The 17,216-nt window shown below is 40.9% G+C and overlaps 1 protein-coding gene across 1 annotated transcript; it reads left to right on the top strand.

Moving 5' to 3' along the window:
• Positions 1 to 1,129: 1,129 nt before the first annotated feature.
• On the top strand, positions 1,130 to 7,544 carry LOC128404308 (vomeronasal type-2 receptor 26-like). The gene is made up of 4 exons (XM_053369793.1): positions 1,130 to 1,149; positions 2,012 to 2,303; positions 4,890 to 5,016; positions 6,643 to 7,544. The coding sequence occupies exons 1-4, from the start codon at positions 1,130 to 1,132 to the stop codon at positions 7,542 to 7,544; spliced, it is 1,341 nt and encodes a 446-aa protein (XP_053225768.1).
• Positions 7,545 to 17,216: the final 9,672 nt, after the last annotated feature.

The raw sequence follows: 17,216 nt of genomic DNA, 5'->3' as shown, positions 1-17,216 counted from the left end.
TACATACTAGATATACACATTCTGTTTGGATTAAAAAAAAATAGCATCTTTTAAAAGACATAACAACTTGCTAATGTTCAAAGCGATGTCTAGGCACAGCCAGGGCTCTGCCAGTCTTTTGTATCTTCATTCTTCTTTTACATGTTTGGATATCCTTCCGTGCAGTCTTCAATTGCAAGGAACATTATTTTTGTGAAATGTGAACTTCCTTGACTAGGCATGGTTTAGCACATGGTTTAGCACATAGTTTAGCATATTGTTTAACTGAAACGCTGCCTCACCACAATGTACGTTATGTTCTCTTGGGTAACAGTCATGGGTATAGTTATTTTCTTTGCAAACCAAGGAAAAGTGAAATTTATAACTAAACAGCTGCCGTTGGTTGTTTTAAAAAGAAGTAATAATAGCTGAAATGTTATTATTTGTATCCCAGCAACCTCCAGCCATCCCTGGGAATAATGTGTGAAGAAAAAGAAAATTCGCTGGCTAACTAAAAGACCAAAGCGCTGGTGCATAGATTACCTAACAGCCCCCTATTCAAAGGATAATTTAGCCAAACTGATAACATCTGCATATAAGGCTGTAGTGGAAACATGGGAATCTACATTGGGAGGGGAAGATTTCTCAGCAGGATCCTGCTGGTGCTCTTTCTGCTGTTACTTCTGCTCCACACTATATGCAAGGCACATTCTATTAACTGCAGCATTTGTGATGATCCTCTTCCTATTGCTCACGAATTTTACCAGCCAGGAGACCTTGTAATTGGAGAGATGGTTTCGCAAGTCATATACTTCTCTAATATCCAGTCTTTCAGGGAACAGCCTTCACAGATACTGATTGATGAACCTATGTAAGACATTATTTATTCCCCTTCTATCCGTGTATAATATAATCAGACTGAAATGATTGCAAACGCATCATTACGCAGTACTGTGATTCATATTTTGATGTTCTTCTTCATGGAAACCCAGTAAAATTGTAAGGGTGGGGTTAAGCCTTCTTCAGTATTATGGAAGAGGTATGAGGTACTCAACCTCAGTATGACAATGAGGGGCAAGGGTGATATGGGTAGACAGAGAGAAAGAGACAGGAAGCCCCCAATTTACACGAGGGTCACGTTCCGGGAATCATGCCAAAAGCCAACGTTGTGTATGGCCAAAACAAATTGGGTTCAATGGCAGATGGGATTCCCAAAGACTTTTTCCCCAGACACCCAACCCCTTTGGATTCAATTCTTTTTCTTTTGTCAGGCATGTAAAGCTGAATACAGATTGTGGGATTACTGGATCTGTTTGTCTTATTACTGTAACCGTTTGTACTGCTACTAAATTTTCCTTTGCAATGCCCACTGAAGTAAACAGTTCTGTGCTTCTTTCTGTTATTTAGTAAGCCTTCTACAGAATTTCACATGGTTTATCATGCCTTGTCGCTGCCCCACTATTTCTGTTCTGTCCACACTTCATTCCTTCTCAACCTTGAGGGATGTGAATGCATTTACATGTGTACCTTCAAGCTCTTTCTCTGTGGAACACAATTCCTGCTCTTTTCTGTCTCTCCTCACTCTTGCAGAGCAGCACTTTCTCCCCATGCTTTTGCCTCAGATTGCTCCACTTCTGCTCTCTGAGTGCTCCATTTTCTGTTCAATTGCTCAGGTGAAGATCAGAGCCTAGAAAAGTATTCAGAGATGAAATTTCATTATTCAGTTATATGTACTTCTGGGAGGCATAACCACTCACAACATCTCATGGTGAAGTAAGCTGTCAGCAAGGAAAGGGATCAGAGGCTCTGTGGCCTCAGGTGATGTTCTCTATGGCTTTCTTGCACCTATGGGCACTGTGTTGGCAAGGCCACACCTATTGACTTTCAACTACTTGTTTTTATTGGTACAAAGGGTAACTCCCTTAAATGCAGGGAGCATTTCTTCCTCTTCTTCCGCTTCTTCTTCTTCTTCTTCTTCTTCTTCTTCTTCTTCTTCTTCATTCCATTTCATTCTGTTATAATTTTATTACAGCTCTGTGCCAAAGAACTACCAGCACATCCTGGCCTTAGCATTTGCTGTCAAAGAAATCAATGAGAATCCCAAAGTCTTATCCAACATCTCTCTAGGGTTCCGCGTCCTCAATAGCTACTACACTGCAAGGATGACCTACAAGGCCACGCTCAACCTGCTTTCCACACAGCATAGATTTGTCCCCAACTTCAAGTGTCACAAGTGGAACAACCTGATAGCTCTCATTGGAGGATGCATCTCTGAAATCTCTGCCAATATGGCCACCATTTCAGCAACCCACAAGATTCCACAGGTAAGTTGAGAGCATGGGTGTATGGGAAATACTATCTTGATTTCGATAAAGTTTTGACAAGGTTCCTGCAAAGTTTTATTGAAGAGGGCAGTTTGGATAGGAATTAACCAAGCAGTGCTGAGAGCCATTGTACAGAAAACTCAAGTATCTGTAAATTGAAGTGGAATGGTATGAATGTGTCTAGGACATAAAGGATTTGAGTTTTTATGGTTTCTTTTTCCCCATTTTTTACTAGACCTAATACACAACTGAAAACACATAATGTAAGGAATGGCTGGCAGAACGGTGTAACTTTAGTCCAGAGCAATGGCTGACAGAACTGTGTATTTTAATCCAGAGAGGAAGGGACAAAGGAGGTTAATGTAGTACTTTAAAATACCTTAATGGCTGTTACATAGAAGAAGGGAAATACTTGTTCTCTGCTGCTCTATAAGGTTGGACTACATATTTTAAAAACATTAGGAGAAACATTAAGAAATTATCAATAATGAAGCAGATTACTGGGTATTCCACAAGTTTTCTTCTTTAAAACCTATGCAGACATTTATTGGGAAAGCTATGCCTCTGAAGTACCTGTGAAACCTGTAGTTTTACGTTCTCTCATAATCCTTCAGAAACAAAAGAAAACATCTCATACACTCTATTTTAGCTCACATATGGATCCTTTTTGGCGATACAGGATGCAAACAAGCTATTCCCATTTTTATACCAGATGGTCCCAAATGAAGCCAAACAGCACACAGGAATTGTGCAATTACTTCAGCATTTCAGATGGACATGGATTGTACTTTGTGCTGTGGATGATGACAAAGGGGACCAGTTTCTACAGACAATTTTACCACTACTCTTTGAGCATGGCATCTGCTATGATTTCATAGTAAGATTAGAAAAATGGAATTATCTGGATGAGATGATACGCTTGGCTTTACAGAATCGGGAAAGTTATGCAATTGCATTTGAGACAAAAGCTAATGTATTTGTGGTTTATGGGGAACCTCCATCCTTTCAGGTTTTGAGAGTATTATCCTTTATAGCACCTATAATGGGATGGCCACCTCTGGGTAAAGTGTGGGTTGCTACATCTCACTGGGATTTTGATTCAGTGTCTATTCAGAAAGACTGGGAAATACAGATGTTCCATGGTACTCTATCCTTCACAGTCCACTCAAGTCAGCCATTAGGTTTCCAGAAGTTCATTCAGACGATAAGACCCTTCTGGAACAAAGAGGATGTTTTCATCCAGGACGTCTGGGAACAGGCTTTCACCTGCTCACTGAAAGCATCTAATGGACAGGAGGTGGAGGCTGAGCAGAAAGAACCCTGCACTTTGGAGGAGAAACTGGAGAACCTTCCTGGGGTTTTGTATGAAAAACACATGACTGGTCACAGCTACAATGTCTACAAAGCTGTCTATGGTGTGGCACATGCTTTGAACTCCATATACAAATCCAGCTCCAAACATAGCAGATTGGCAAGAGGAGAGAGATTTGCCTTTCTGAATGTGCAACCATGGCAGGTAAAGACAACTCAGAACTTCTTTGCTTTGCCTTCAGCTGCCACTGATCTCCTGGCTTTTCGCCTCACCAGTCCCAATGAGCTCCAGCCAAGTCTGGTGGCAAGTCTGGTGGTCTTTATGTAATTAATTTCATGTTAATAATAATAATAATAATAATAATAATAATAATAATAATAGACAAGTGGAAATACTCCATCACCATATATAGTGCTTTAAGAACAGTTATTCATGTCATTAATTCCATGTAAATATTTCAATATTCCAGGTCCATCCCTTTCTGAAGAGCCTTGTATTCAACATCAGCGCTGGAGATATGGTGCACTTTGATGAACATGGAGAACTGGTTGCAGGTTTTGATGTTACCAATTGGATCACTTTCCCCAATGGCTCACTGACTAGATTGAAAGTTGGGCGACTGGAGCCTCAGGTTCCAGCAGGCAAAGAGTTAACCATCAATGATGAGCAAATTGTGTGGCATCCATGTTTTAATCAGGTGAATTATAACTGCAAACTCTTGACTATATGAAAGGGGAATGTTCCCTTCTGGGTAGCTCACTATTCCATAAGTTCTTGAGGTGCCTTATTGTAAATTTAATGCTTTATGATCCTTGACCTCATAAATTGATCTCAAACCTTAAATTAAAGCAAGAAATCCTTTTTGCCATCTCTGCCATTTAATTTCTTTGTGGAAAAAAGTTATCACATAAGCCAGTTACAAAGCATTGGAAAGTAAAATATTTTATTTTGCTAAAATGTCACAGAATATCACGTAGTGATTTCTGGAAGGAAAAAAGATGGCCTTGCTTTTATCTTCAAGATATCTTTATCTTATTTCTACAACTTCATATTTTGGGGGGTTTGGAAATCGCATTGTCTTTCCTATGATCTGCTTTAAGGCTGAGTCTTAGACCAGGAGATGAAGTTGGGAATTGGTAACAAATGGGCGACTGTGGAGCTGAGCCAACTGGTTCATCCTCAGTCTCTCTGCCCCTCACATGAGTCTAATCACATGGAGGTGAAGGACTGAAAAGGGCTAATCTATTGTTCCTCATCTGTATGATTTTGCACAGGCGCTGCCCCTTTCTGTGTGCAATGACAACTGCAACCCTGGCTTCAGTAGGAAAAAGAAGGAAGGAGAGAAGTTTTGCTGCTATGATTGTGCTCCTTGTCCAGACGGAATGATCTCTAGTCAGAAAGGTGGGAGGCAGGAATTCCCATGACCTAATCTATGGGATTTAATATATATATAAATAGGCTTTTTATTACCTTTGTTTGGAGAATGCTGATGAATGCAGAGCAGTCTAATACTAAAGGGATTTTCAGGAACAATTAGCTTGTTGATTTGCTGTCATTTTTTAAAAAAATGGTCAAAGTTATTGGGCTTTTATAGGATTTTTAAAGGATCTTAAAACAACAACAACCCTCTACTTGCCATATGTTCAGGTTTCTCCAGGCATTTTGCCTATTCAGCAACAATCTGCCTGGATGCCATTCGGCAGCCCAATTCCCAGATGTGTCAGGGAAAACCCGGATGTATGGCAGCCCTACATTAGACCAATCACAATTTTGCAACCTACACAACTTATGGGACATTGTGAGGATAAAGTGGAGGGAACCAAATGTGCCACTAGCAGTTCCTTGGATATAAATGTAATAAATGTAATAACTAAATATAGATGAATGGATGGATGGATGATTAGACGCCTATCTGAGATGGAAAAATGAGCAAAGTGCCCCTCAGTTGCCAGCAATTTCCCAAGCAATGAGAAGGTCCTCTCTTGGTTCCAGCTAACTCTAAAGCCAGGGTGAGAAACCATTTGCATCCTCAGGGCCTCATCATGTTCTGTGTAACCTTCTAGGAGTAGTTGGTGGGTCCTGAGGCAGAAGTGGAGGGAGCAACTAAGGTGAGTTTGAACTTGTACCGTGGGCTACTTTCTATACACCCGTCTCTCAATCCTTCAACTAGACACCGAGAGGTCTAATTGTTTTCTGCTGCTCCAGAGAAGCGGACACGGAGCAATGGTTCCAAACTACAAGAAAGAAGATTCCACCTAAACATTAGGAAGAACTTCCTGACAGTAAGAGCTGTTCGACAGTGGAATTTGCTGCCAAGGAGTGTGGTGGAGTCTCCATCTTTGGAGGCCTTTAAGCAGAGGCTTGACAACCATATGTCAGGAGTGCTCTGATGGTGTTTCCTGCTTGGCAGGGAGTTGGACTCGATGGCCCTTGTGGTCTTTTCCAACTCTATGATTCTATGATTCTATAATCAGCTAGGCAAATACCCTCTTGAAGGCTGTAAAGCCCATGTGGTTAGAATTGTGACCTGGTGAGGGCTTGTGGCCTCAGGACTCTCCTGAAGGTCAGATAGGCCTGGACAGTCACTTTCAACCCACAGGACAGAGGTCCCCATCCCTGTTATGCAAGCAGAACACTAATTTGACCCTTTCACCAGACTTACAGATTCGTGCAAACATTAGGGCTAGGTTTTTGCTCAACCTACCTGACATATAATTCATTCTTATCTATCCACTTTCTGAATCAGGGGAGCATTCAGTTACTATGTCCAGGAGTTCAACACATGCCACCAGTTCTCACAGACCATAAAAACCCATCCAAAATCAATCTCACTTTCTTTCAAAATATAAGATTCATTTCTCCTGGATTTTGTGAAAGAACACAAAAATAGACATCCTCGAATCTTCTTGTGGCTGATTGCTTTTGATTGGCATTACCCAGTGTAAAGGCGTGCTTAAATAACTGTTTGTGTTTAGATAGATGCTGGTCAACATTCTGAAATACTTAAACACCTCTTCCCTTTTTCAGACATAGACGCTTGTGTCAGTTGTCCAGAGGACCAATATCCCAACATGGATCAAACTCAGTGTGTTCCCAGGATTGTGAGCTTCCTCTCTTACCGAGAAAATCTGGGGATCATCTTAGTGGTGTTAGCTATTTCTCTCTCTCTCATCACAACTTTAGTACTTGGCATTTTCCTGAAGCACAAGGATACTCCCATAGTCAAAGCCAACAACCGGACCCTCACCTACATCCTTCTCGTCTCCCTCCTCCTATGCTTCCTGTGCTCCTTGCTTTTCATTGGACGGCCTGGAAGGGTGATCTGTCTTCTCCGACAAATGGCTTTTGGCCTTGTCTTCTCTTTGGCCATTTCCACTGTGTTGGCAAAGACGGTCACTGTGGTTGTAGCATTTATGGCCACCAAACCAGGATCCAGCATAAGGAAATGGGTGGGGAAAGGACTGACCAATTCGATTGTCCTCTTCTGCTGCTTCATCCAAGCTGCCATTTGTGCTCTTTGGTTAAGTACTTCTCCACCGTTTCCAGATAAGGACACTCATTCAGTGATTGGGGAAATCATACTTGAATGTAACGAGGGTTCAGCTTCCATGTTTTACTCTGTCTTAGGCTACATGGGCTCCCTGGCCACCGCCAGCTTCATAGTAGCTTTCTTTTCCAGGAAACTCCCTGACAGTTTCAATGAAGCCAAATTTATCACTTTCAGCATGTTGGTGTTTTGCAGTGTTTGGTTGTCCTTTGTGCCAACCTACTTGAGCACGAAAGGGAAATACATGGTGGCTGTGGAGATCTTCTCCATCTTGGCCTCCAGTGCTGGATTACTGGGTTGCATCTTTTCCCCCAAATGCTACATTATTGTGCTAAGGCCTGAGCTGAACAGCAGGGAACAAATGATAAGGAAGAAAAAATAAATTAAAATACAGATTAATCTCTTTCTTTGACTCTTACTCGTATTTCATCAGATATGACAGTAATAGAAATGCCATTGGAATTGCGGTATGAGTGTTTGATGCATTCCCTCCCCAAATTCAGTTGACCCCATCTCATGTTGGCCTTGTATTCACATAACGAATGAGGCATGACTTTGTTTTTGAGGATTTATTTCAACAGCCAATTTTATTGTATAAAACTAAAACTTCTTTTATGTGAACTAATTCCCAACCATTCCTGATCCTATATGAGCATAAAACTTATGCCTCAAATTTTGAGCAAGCTGAGGGGCAAAAACAAAATTAACTAGATTGACTGTGCCACACAAATTATGATCATGTCTTGCCAGAACAGAGGTTTTGAGACACTGAGCGGTTTAATGAGTCAGATTATGGGAAATATTCAAAGAGGTGCTTTTGGTTTTGGGGTTTTTTATTTAAAATTAGGGTATGGATTCTGTCCATTTTAAATGCCCTCCCCCCATCTTGAGTTACTGTAGGTAAATGTATTTATCTTCTCATACTGAGAAATTAGATCCTCTTCTTGTTCACTAAACTGATTGCATGTTTAAGGAGATGTAAGATGATCCAGATTATCACAAGGTTTCAGCTGAATAAACCAACCTCTTTCCAGGGATTTGTTTTTCACTGAGCTGAGTAGACATGTCTGCCCACTGAAATGAAATATCACTCAACTCCAGAGCTCGATCGCACTTAGAGGCTGATTTTGTCTCTCTAAGTCATAGAATCCATACCAAATTTCTGCCTTCAGTAAACAGATCTTGAAATCAAAAGGGCATCATTTTCTCAATTGACTAATCCAATATATGTAAAGAAATGGTCCCTGTATCTTGCATTTTCCATTGATCTGGTTAGTGGAGAATGCATATGGGAGAAGTGATAGCAAACAGGTGTAAAAGGTGGGTGGCTGTAGTTAATTATAAAGATGCAACAAGACTTCTGTAAAAGTTCATGTAGCACACTCTTTGGAATGGTCAAGTAGTACTCCAGCTTTTGGGTGTGGGTGACAAAAATGTTTTCAGGCTCTATTGTTTAATGTGAATGAAAGCAATATTAGTATCACCTCATACTGTACATTTGTAGACCAGTATATCTGAGGGATAGACCAGTTTCACTCTTGTTGTATGGTGAAGAAGTAGTTCTTATGTCTTCCTCACAAGTGACTGGTGTGGTATAAGAGATTTTATATCTTGTCATTCATTCAAATGTTTAATGTTGGTAAAAAACAGAGTATGATTTCTAGAAAACATCAGTGACAACATATGAATGGAATCAAATTGCCCAAATAAAGTTTGTTAAGGGAAGCCCTGTTCAGGGGAAGTTTTTAAGGTTTGATGTCATATTGTGTTTTAATTTGTTGAAAGCCGCCCACTTTTGAAACTGTTTTCGCAGGTCTTTGGACCATAATAAAGAATGTATGCATTCATTCTTCAAAGGTCTGGCAGATTTTTGCATGATACCTTATCAGGGCTGGCCCAGGTTGTTTTGCCATGTGAGGCAAAAGAGAAAATGCCACCCCCTGCCACCCCCTCTTCCTCTGCAGCCCCTGCCCCATTGTGAAGGTGGCAGGGTAGCCAAAGGAGGTGCAGCAGGTGGGCCTGGATGAAAGCCGGATCCAGTCCTCTTTATGTTAAGCTGAATTGACTTACATGGCGCCTTTCCATCACACAGAACAACATTTAGCTACTACAACCCACAAACTCAAATGGGAACACAGGAACACAGAACAATTCATTCTCACTAATGGGAGTGCTTTCCTTGGAGTAGTTAAAAGAATTTCCAAAAGACAATAAAGGCAGTCTGACTCTTTTAAATGACTGTCCAGGTGAAAATGAGTAAATTCCTAGAAATAACCAGCTTTTCATTTCCCCCCTCAGATATGGATCCTTGTATCAAATGTCCCAAAGACCAGTATCCCAGCAAGGACCACAGTCAATGCATTCCAAAGTTCTAAGCTTCCTCTCTTACACAGAAAACTTAGGGATTATCCTGGCTACTTTGGCCAATTCTTTCTCTTTCATCACAATTCTAGTGCTGGGAAGTTTTATGAAACGCAGGGACACACCCGTAGTCAAGGCCAATAACCGGACCCTGACTTACATCCTCCTCGTTTCCCTTCCACTTTGCTTCATCTCCGCTTTGCTCTTCATTGGACAGCCAGGAGAAGGGAACTGCCTTCTACGCCAAATGGTCTTTGGCATCATCTTCTCTGTGGCTCTTTCTTGTGTCTTGGCAAAGACCGTAACAGTGGTTCTGGCATTCATGGCAACCAAACCAGGATCTAGGATGAGGAAATGGGTGGGGAAAAGACTGGCAAATTCAATTGTCCTCGTCTACACCTTCATTCAAGCTGTCATTTGTATCCTGGAGAGCCAGTGTGGTGTAGTGGTTAAGAGCGGTACATTCGTAATCTGGGGAACCGGGTTCGTGTCTCCACTCCTCCACATGCAGCTACTGGGTGACCTTGGGCTAGTCACACTTCTTTGAAGTCTCTCAGCCCCACTCACCTCACAGAGTGTTTGTTGTGGGGGAGGAAGGGAAAGGAGAATGTTAGCCGCTTTGAGACTCCTTCAGGTAGTGATAAAGTGGGATATCAAATCCAAACAACTCCTCCTCCTCTTCTTCTTCTTCTTCTTCTTCTTCTTCTTCTTCTTCTTCTTCTTCTTCTTCTTCTTCTTCTTCTGTGATTAAGTACTTTGCCTCCATTCCCAGATTCAGACATGCACTTATTGAATGGGAAAATAATCTTGAATTGTAATGAGGGATCAGCAACCATGTTTTACTGTGTCATGGGGTATATGGGCTCCCTGGCCATAATCAGCTTCATTGTGGCTTTTCCGGCCAGAAAATTACCTGACAGTTTCAATGAGGCCAAATTTATCACTTTCAGCATGTTGGTGTTTTGCAGTGTTTGGTTGTCCTTTGTTCCAACCTACCTGAGCACCAAAGGAAAATACATGGTGGCCGTGGAGATCGTCTCCATTTTATGCTCCAGTGCTGGATTACTGGGTTGCATCTTTTCTCCTAAATGCTACATAATTTTATTCAGGCCTGATCTGAACAGTAGAGAGCAAATAATGGCCAGAAAAAGTGAGAGGATGTAAGTTCATCTGTTTATTAAGCTCACTTAAAAATTCACTGGAAAGTCCACATCATGAGATTTTTAGTATTAGTGTTTTAATAGAGAGAGACCATTGCTCAAATGTAGCCTTCTTGTGAGTACAGTTGTACTGGACAAACATTATCACAGGTCAATGCCCTGTTTTGATTTGGCTTACATAAATAAATGTAAACTTGACTTTGGCTATCAATAATTTGAGGATTATGAGAACATAGTAGTGCTGGTATCTATTTTGACCAGTGAAATTGGGATTTGTAGTTCATATTCAAGAACTGTTGTCGGGATCTTGGTCTCCATGTTGAGTTGTCTTCTCTACTTGGGCATGAGACTATATAACAGGGAGCAGCAAATAACGAAAAAGAAAAGAGGATAAACACAATAAAACAATAGTTGGAAAATTCAGAAAAGATATCCTAGGAGCTTTGTATTGAATGATGCCACTTCAGAGGCCAAAAACACGCTTGGGAAATTATAATCATTCCTATCATTGTCAAAATTACTGTTTTCTGTTTTGTGACACAATTGACATCCAGAGCCTGTAAGAAAAATAAAAAATAAGCATATTGAAAAACCTATATAATTCCTGTGTTATTCAGAACTGGATCTAGGGATATGTAGGGTATCTTTATTCTTCTGCATAACCACTTTTCCACTGATTTTTAACAAATAAAGTATGCTGTGAGTATCCTGGTTCCTCCTATATTCTCCTGCTGGCCCTGTTTATTTTCTGCTTCCCAGATTCTTACTGTGGAAAACTGAACCTCGTTGACCAGTATAGAATAGCACACATGCCCTGTAATTTGCATACCCATCTTTTGGGGAAACAAGCTGAGAATTCACAAATTTGCATTTGGATTCCTTTGCTCACCGCAGCAAAATTACTGACGCCTGCCCTACAGAAACACATATTAAGTTGTTTAGAAATAAATTTTAAAAAATTGCTCATCCTTAGAGGATAAAGGGGGGAGATAAAGAAAATACACTGTTTCGGGAAATTAACAATGGACAAGGTGGTGAAATGAAATAAAGGAGCAGGATACTGGTACCCAGATTCCCTAAATAGCCATGCTGCAAATCTGTGTAGCAGCAACACCATCTACCATTCAATGAAGACTGTAGAAAACTGAAAAACAGCCATATTCAATTCTGCAACTGGAATCATGGGAAAACAGCTTTGGAAGGGGAGTTTCATCAACAGGATCTTGCTTGTGGTGATGTTGCTCCTCCTTCTACCGTGTCGTATGGTATGCAATGCACATTCTATTAATTGCAGCATATATGATGATCTCCTCCCTATTCCTCATGAATTTTACCAGCCAGGAGGCATTGTCATTGGTGAGATTGTTTCTCAAGTATTACTCCTCTCTAATATGCTCTCTTTCATGGAACAGCCTGCCCAGATCACGATTGACGAACCTATGTAAGGCATCAATATTTCTCACACAATTTGAAATATGTATGAATTATAATTATTCAGAACATATCCTTAAGGAACGATGTGCTTTATGGAGCTTTTGATGTAAATGAAGTGACGCTTGGATTGTTAATATGTGTGTGATACCTTCTACAATGTCTTGTTGGGCATAAACCGCTAGTGTGTTTCCTCCAGAAATCTTACAGAAATGAATGGATCGTGTGCATTTCTGTATCGCAGCTGGAGCAGGACCCTCTCATACCATCTATTTGCTTCTGAGGTGGTTATCTGGCAAGGAGCATTTATCTTCTTTCTGTTTGTCATTTGTTCATACTACATTTTAAATTCATTTCCAAACTGCTAGAAGTCCTATTCCTTTTTAAATGAGTGGCAAAATGAGGAAACCTTAAAACCAGTGCTATTTTTCTAGAAAAAGAGGTGCCAGAACTCATCATGAGCGCCTTGTTCTCTTATAATGGCAATGGCGCCCACCTGAGAGGTGCCAGAACTGAGTTCCAGTGAGTTCTGGGCAAGAAAAGTCATGCTTAAAACTATTTCATTTCTGCTCTCGCTACACTTTGTTGTCTTACATCCTTGATCTCAATCTCAGCCCTTCCCTTGCCATTTCAGACCAGGTATTTCTGACATTTGGTTTCATATTGTTATATTTTAGAGAAATAAATATGTTTCTTATTCCTGTTTTAATGCATCTAATTTGCAAAGCTTACTCTCTCTCATTATACGGGGAGAAACAAAGGGTATTGATGCAATACTTAACAGACTTTAGAGGGGCAAAGCAAACCTAACCCTCTTATGGAAGTATTGTTAGATAGGCCAATATTTACAAAAGAAACTTGTCTCTATTTCTTGTTCATACTTTTTTATTTAGAATCATAGAATTGTAAAGTTATTAAAACATATTAAATACGATACTGCCCTTTCCCCCCTTTTTCTTAAAGAAAGGTGACTTGTGAATTGACTCCAGTATAATACAATAGTATCTGGGGAAAGGATTTCATTGTACTTTCCACCTGTAATATTTTATTAAGCATTAAAAAGTCCTGGAACTGAATGAGCATTTAGATAATTAATTGACTGGAGAAATATTTATTTCAGAGGTCTTATTTTTGTACTTTGGTATATAATCTTGTGCAGTTATAAACTACAGTTTAATCCTAGAAACCTGCAGAGATGTGATGATGAAGTGCACAAGTTGTTCTTGTTGTTGTTATAGCTGTGGTTTTATTAAACAGCTGCTACTTTTCTTGCAGATCAGTGCCAAAGAACTACCAGCACGTTCTGGCCTTAGCATTTGCTGTCAAAGAAATCAACGAGAATCCCAACATCTTATCCAATATCTCTCTGGGGTTTCGTATCAATAGCTACTACACTGCAAGGATGACCTACAAGGCCACCCTCAGCCTGCTCTCCACAGAGCATAGGTTTGTCCCCAACTTCAAATGTGACAACCAAAACAATCTGCTAGCTTTCGTTGGGGGATGTATCTCTGAAGTCTCTGCCAACATGGCCATCATTTCAGCAATCCACAAGACTCCACAGGCAAGTTGTGTGCATGAGGGCATGGAGGTTTCACAAGTATGGTACACCATCTTGGTTTCAGGAAACTCTCTGACAGTGTTCGTCATGATTTTTAGTTACTGAATGAGAGAAATATGGGCTAGATGATTATACAATCTGATGGATAAAGAACTTGTAGGACAACAAAACACATGGATAGCTTATCGTCAGAGTTGGGGGATATTGCAAGTGGGATACTTCAGGGCTTTGTTTGGAAGGTCTTGTTTCTCAGAATATTTATTGATCACTAAGACAAAAGGGTGGAGAGAATCCTTATCAATTTGGAGGTGACAAAAGCCTGTGGGGGATAGATAACACTTCAGAAGACAGGAAAAGAACTCTAATAATAATAATAATAATAATAATAATAATAATAATAATAATAATAAGCCTTTATTGTCACTACATCACCTGTGTGCAGTGAAGTTAAACGAGCCCCCCTCCGCCGCCACCCCCCACATACACTCAGTCCTGTTCACACTCTGTGTGCCTGTTGGAAGTCAATTGCACCACTATTATTTTTCCATTCAGCAGCCCAACAGCCCACAGATAAAAACTGTTCTTTAACCTGTTGGTGTGGCTGACTATACTTCTGTATCTCCTGCCCAAAGGTAGGAGATTAAAGAGGTGCTGGCCTGAGTGTGAGTCATCCCAAAAAATTTCCTCACTCTTCCGAGGCAGCGGTCTCACGCGATGTCATCTAGAGAACTCAGGAGACAGCCCATGATGTCCTATGCTGCATTCACCACCCTCTGTAGGGACTTTCTGTCCGTGGCTGTCAAACCAGCGTACCACACTGTAATACTGTATGAAAGGACACTTTCTGTTGTGGACAGGTAGAAGGAGATCATCAATTTTTGTTTTTCGCAAGACCCTGGGGAAATGGAGTCTCTGTTGGGCCTTCATGATGCCAAACAGAACCTACTTATTCTCACGACATATTTTAAGTAACTCCAATTCTCTCAGAAAGAGATAAGCCACACCAGGAAATCTTCACTGAGTCCCAAAGTCTTCAGGCTGGTCAAGAACCCTACAGGAATCTTCCAATTGCATCTGTCTGCAATGTCCCCAAACACACAACTCAGATATTACTTCTACAAGTTCTGGAAACAGGGAGTGGAAGTGATTGATTAGTGTAGCTGGGGCTCTGATTTTATTAGATCATTTTGTAGAAAGTTCTGCAAGTAAAGTTTTAAATAATATATAATGGGTCTGGAAAATGTTTCTTTCGAAAAGGTTTTATGCATCCAATCGCTTTAAGCTGCACAATATAATATCTGCTATGCACCTTACACGGTTCTTTTAGGAATTGGGCCAAATGGTTTATTTTCCCAACGTAATTCTCTTTGTAGAACTGAATGAATGAAGAGCAGTAATCCAAGTCCCTTTATATTATTCTGTGCAGGTGCTGCCCCTTTCTGTGTGCAATGACAACTGCCATCCTGGCTACAGCAGGAAAAAGAAGGAAGGAGAGAAATTTTGCTGTTATGACTGTGCTCCATGTCCAGAAGGAATGATATCTGGCCAGAAGGGTAGGAGACAATTGTGTACTGTGATATCATTCATCTTCTGTAACATATCGTATTTGCTTTGAGAATGCACATCCCTTGAACAGACAACCCAAACACAAGAACACTCTTCCTTGTGCTATTTCCAGGAGCTGGTATTCAGATGCATACTGCCTCATTGATACCCCTATTCTGTATTTATTTGTCCAATCCTCTTTTAAAGCCATCCAAATTGATGACCAGGTGCTCTTGGAGGAAACTGATTTTCTACATTGATTTCAATCAGGGTTTATATCAAAAATATCAAAAACCATAATCAACAGCAAACTCTTGCACTAAATTAGATTATTAGAATTATGCAGCTCAACCTATAGAAATATTTGAACAGCTCTTTGTTGTTTTCAGATATGGATGCCTGTGTCAAATGTCCAGAAGACCAATATCCAAACAAGGACCAAACTAGATGCATTGCTAAGGTTCTACAAATAAGATTTAGGGATCATCTTAGCTACCTTGACTATTGCTTTCTCATTGATCACAGTTTTTGTCCTTGGGATTTTTATCGAGCACAGGGAGACTCCAATCGTTAAAGCCAACAACCGGACACTCACCTACACCCTCCTCATCTCCCTCCTCCTTTGCTTCCTCAGCTCCTTACTCTTCATTGGAAAGCCTGGGAAAGCTTTGCTGTTCAAGGAATGGCATGCAGAGACAAAGTTAGCATCTCAGTAAAAAAGCACTCTTTCACCAATCAGTCAGTCATTCATTCAATCAATCATTTATTGTATTTGACTAAAAGCCATTACAGATCCAGTTACAAAAGCATCAAACCCAAAGACCCAAACTATAGCTCCCAGATTCATTTTTTTAATAAAAAGTAATCTTTATTTGATAGTTTTCCAGATGAAATACATTGTTTCCGAGAGATTTGCATGGGGAAATCTTTTCGATTCCTGAAGAATAAGGGGCAGTGGGGTGAGGGAGGCCAGGGCCACATCCACACCATTTCATGTGCTATGAAGCCGCTTTAAACACTCATGGCTTCTTTCCCCAAAGAATCTGGGAGCTATAGTTTGAAAAGGGTGCAGAGAGTTGTTAGGAGACCCCCTGTTCCCCTCCAAGAGCTACAGTTCCCAGAGTTCCCTGGCAAAAAGGGAACTCTACCCCTACCCCATACAACAGCAGCAGCTGCACTAAAAGCCCTGCCCAGAGTTTATGCAGAGCGGGCTTCTGAGATCTTTGGAACTTGCAAGAGAAACTCTCCTGCCGACTGCAGCCACCTACTGGGTGTACAAGGGATAAGGCAGTCTCTCAGGTAACCTGGTCCCAAGCTGTACAGGAACTTTTAAGTCAGAACTTGGCTCGTTAGCAAACTGACAGCGATGCAAACCCCGTAGACAAGGCAAATATGCCCCAACAAGCAACCAAGTCATGGTGTTCTGCACCAGCAGAAGTGCCCAGATCAATCCTAAGATAGCCCCACATAGAGCACACTGTAATGTCAGTATTCTTAGGATACATAATGTTTAAACTATTGTGGTGAAGCTGGGGTTGCCTTTGTTCATGTGGTTTCAGATCTCTTGAGACATCCACGAGAGCTAGAAATTTTGTTCTTTTCCTCAGAAGCTGGTGAGGATGGCATGCTTTGTGGAACCTAGAAGTATTTTGAGAAAGTGACGGTACTGCATCAAAGCCAGGCATAGAGGCTCTTAGTCCTTTCTGAGCCAACCACTTCTGTGTTTCCAAACACAGGGGAGGCGGGGAGAAGTCCCACGCTTTATGAAGAAATTGCACAATTTGCAAGTAAATCTCCAATTAGCTGCCCACACAACTAACCTTTTGTGTTCCTAAAGCCGACTTTCCCTACAGTGGAGCCACTTGTAAAGCCAAATGCTCAAGTCTCAGCTGCAAGAAGAAGGGGGGGCAGGAAATCCCCAAGCAAACCATGAATTGCAGCCAAAGCGAAACATATTTCAGGGCAGACAGAAACATCCTTCTTTGTAGCAAGAAAA

Source organism: Podarcis raffonei, chromosome 16 (genome assembly GCF_027172205.1).
Source record: "Podarcis raffonei isolate rPodRaf1 chromosome 16, rPodRaf1.pri, whole genome shotgun sequence".
NCBI classification, from domain to species: Eukaryota; Metazoa; Chordata; class Lepidosauria; order Squamata; family Lacertidae; genus Podarcis; species Podarcis raffonei.
Note: the sequence above shows the minus strand (reverse complement) of the source record. Positions and strands in the feature narration are given on the sequence as shown.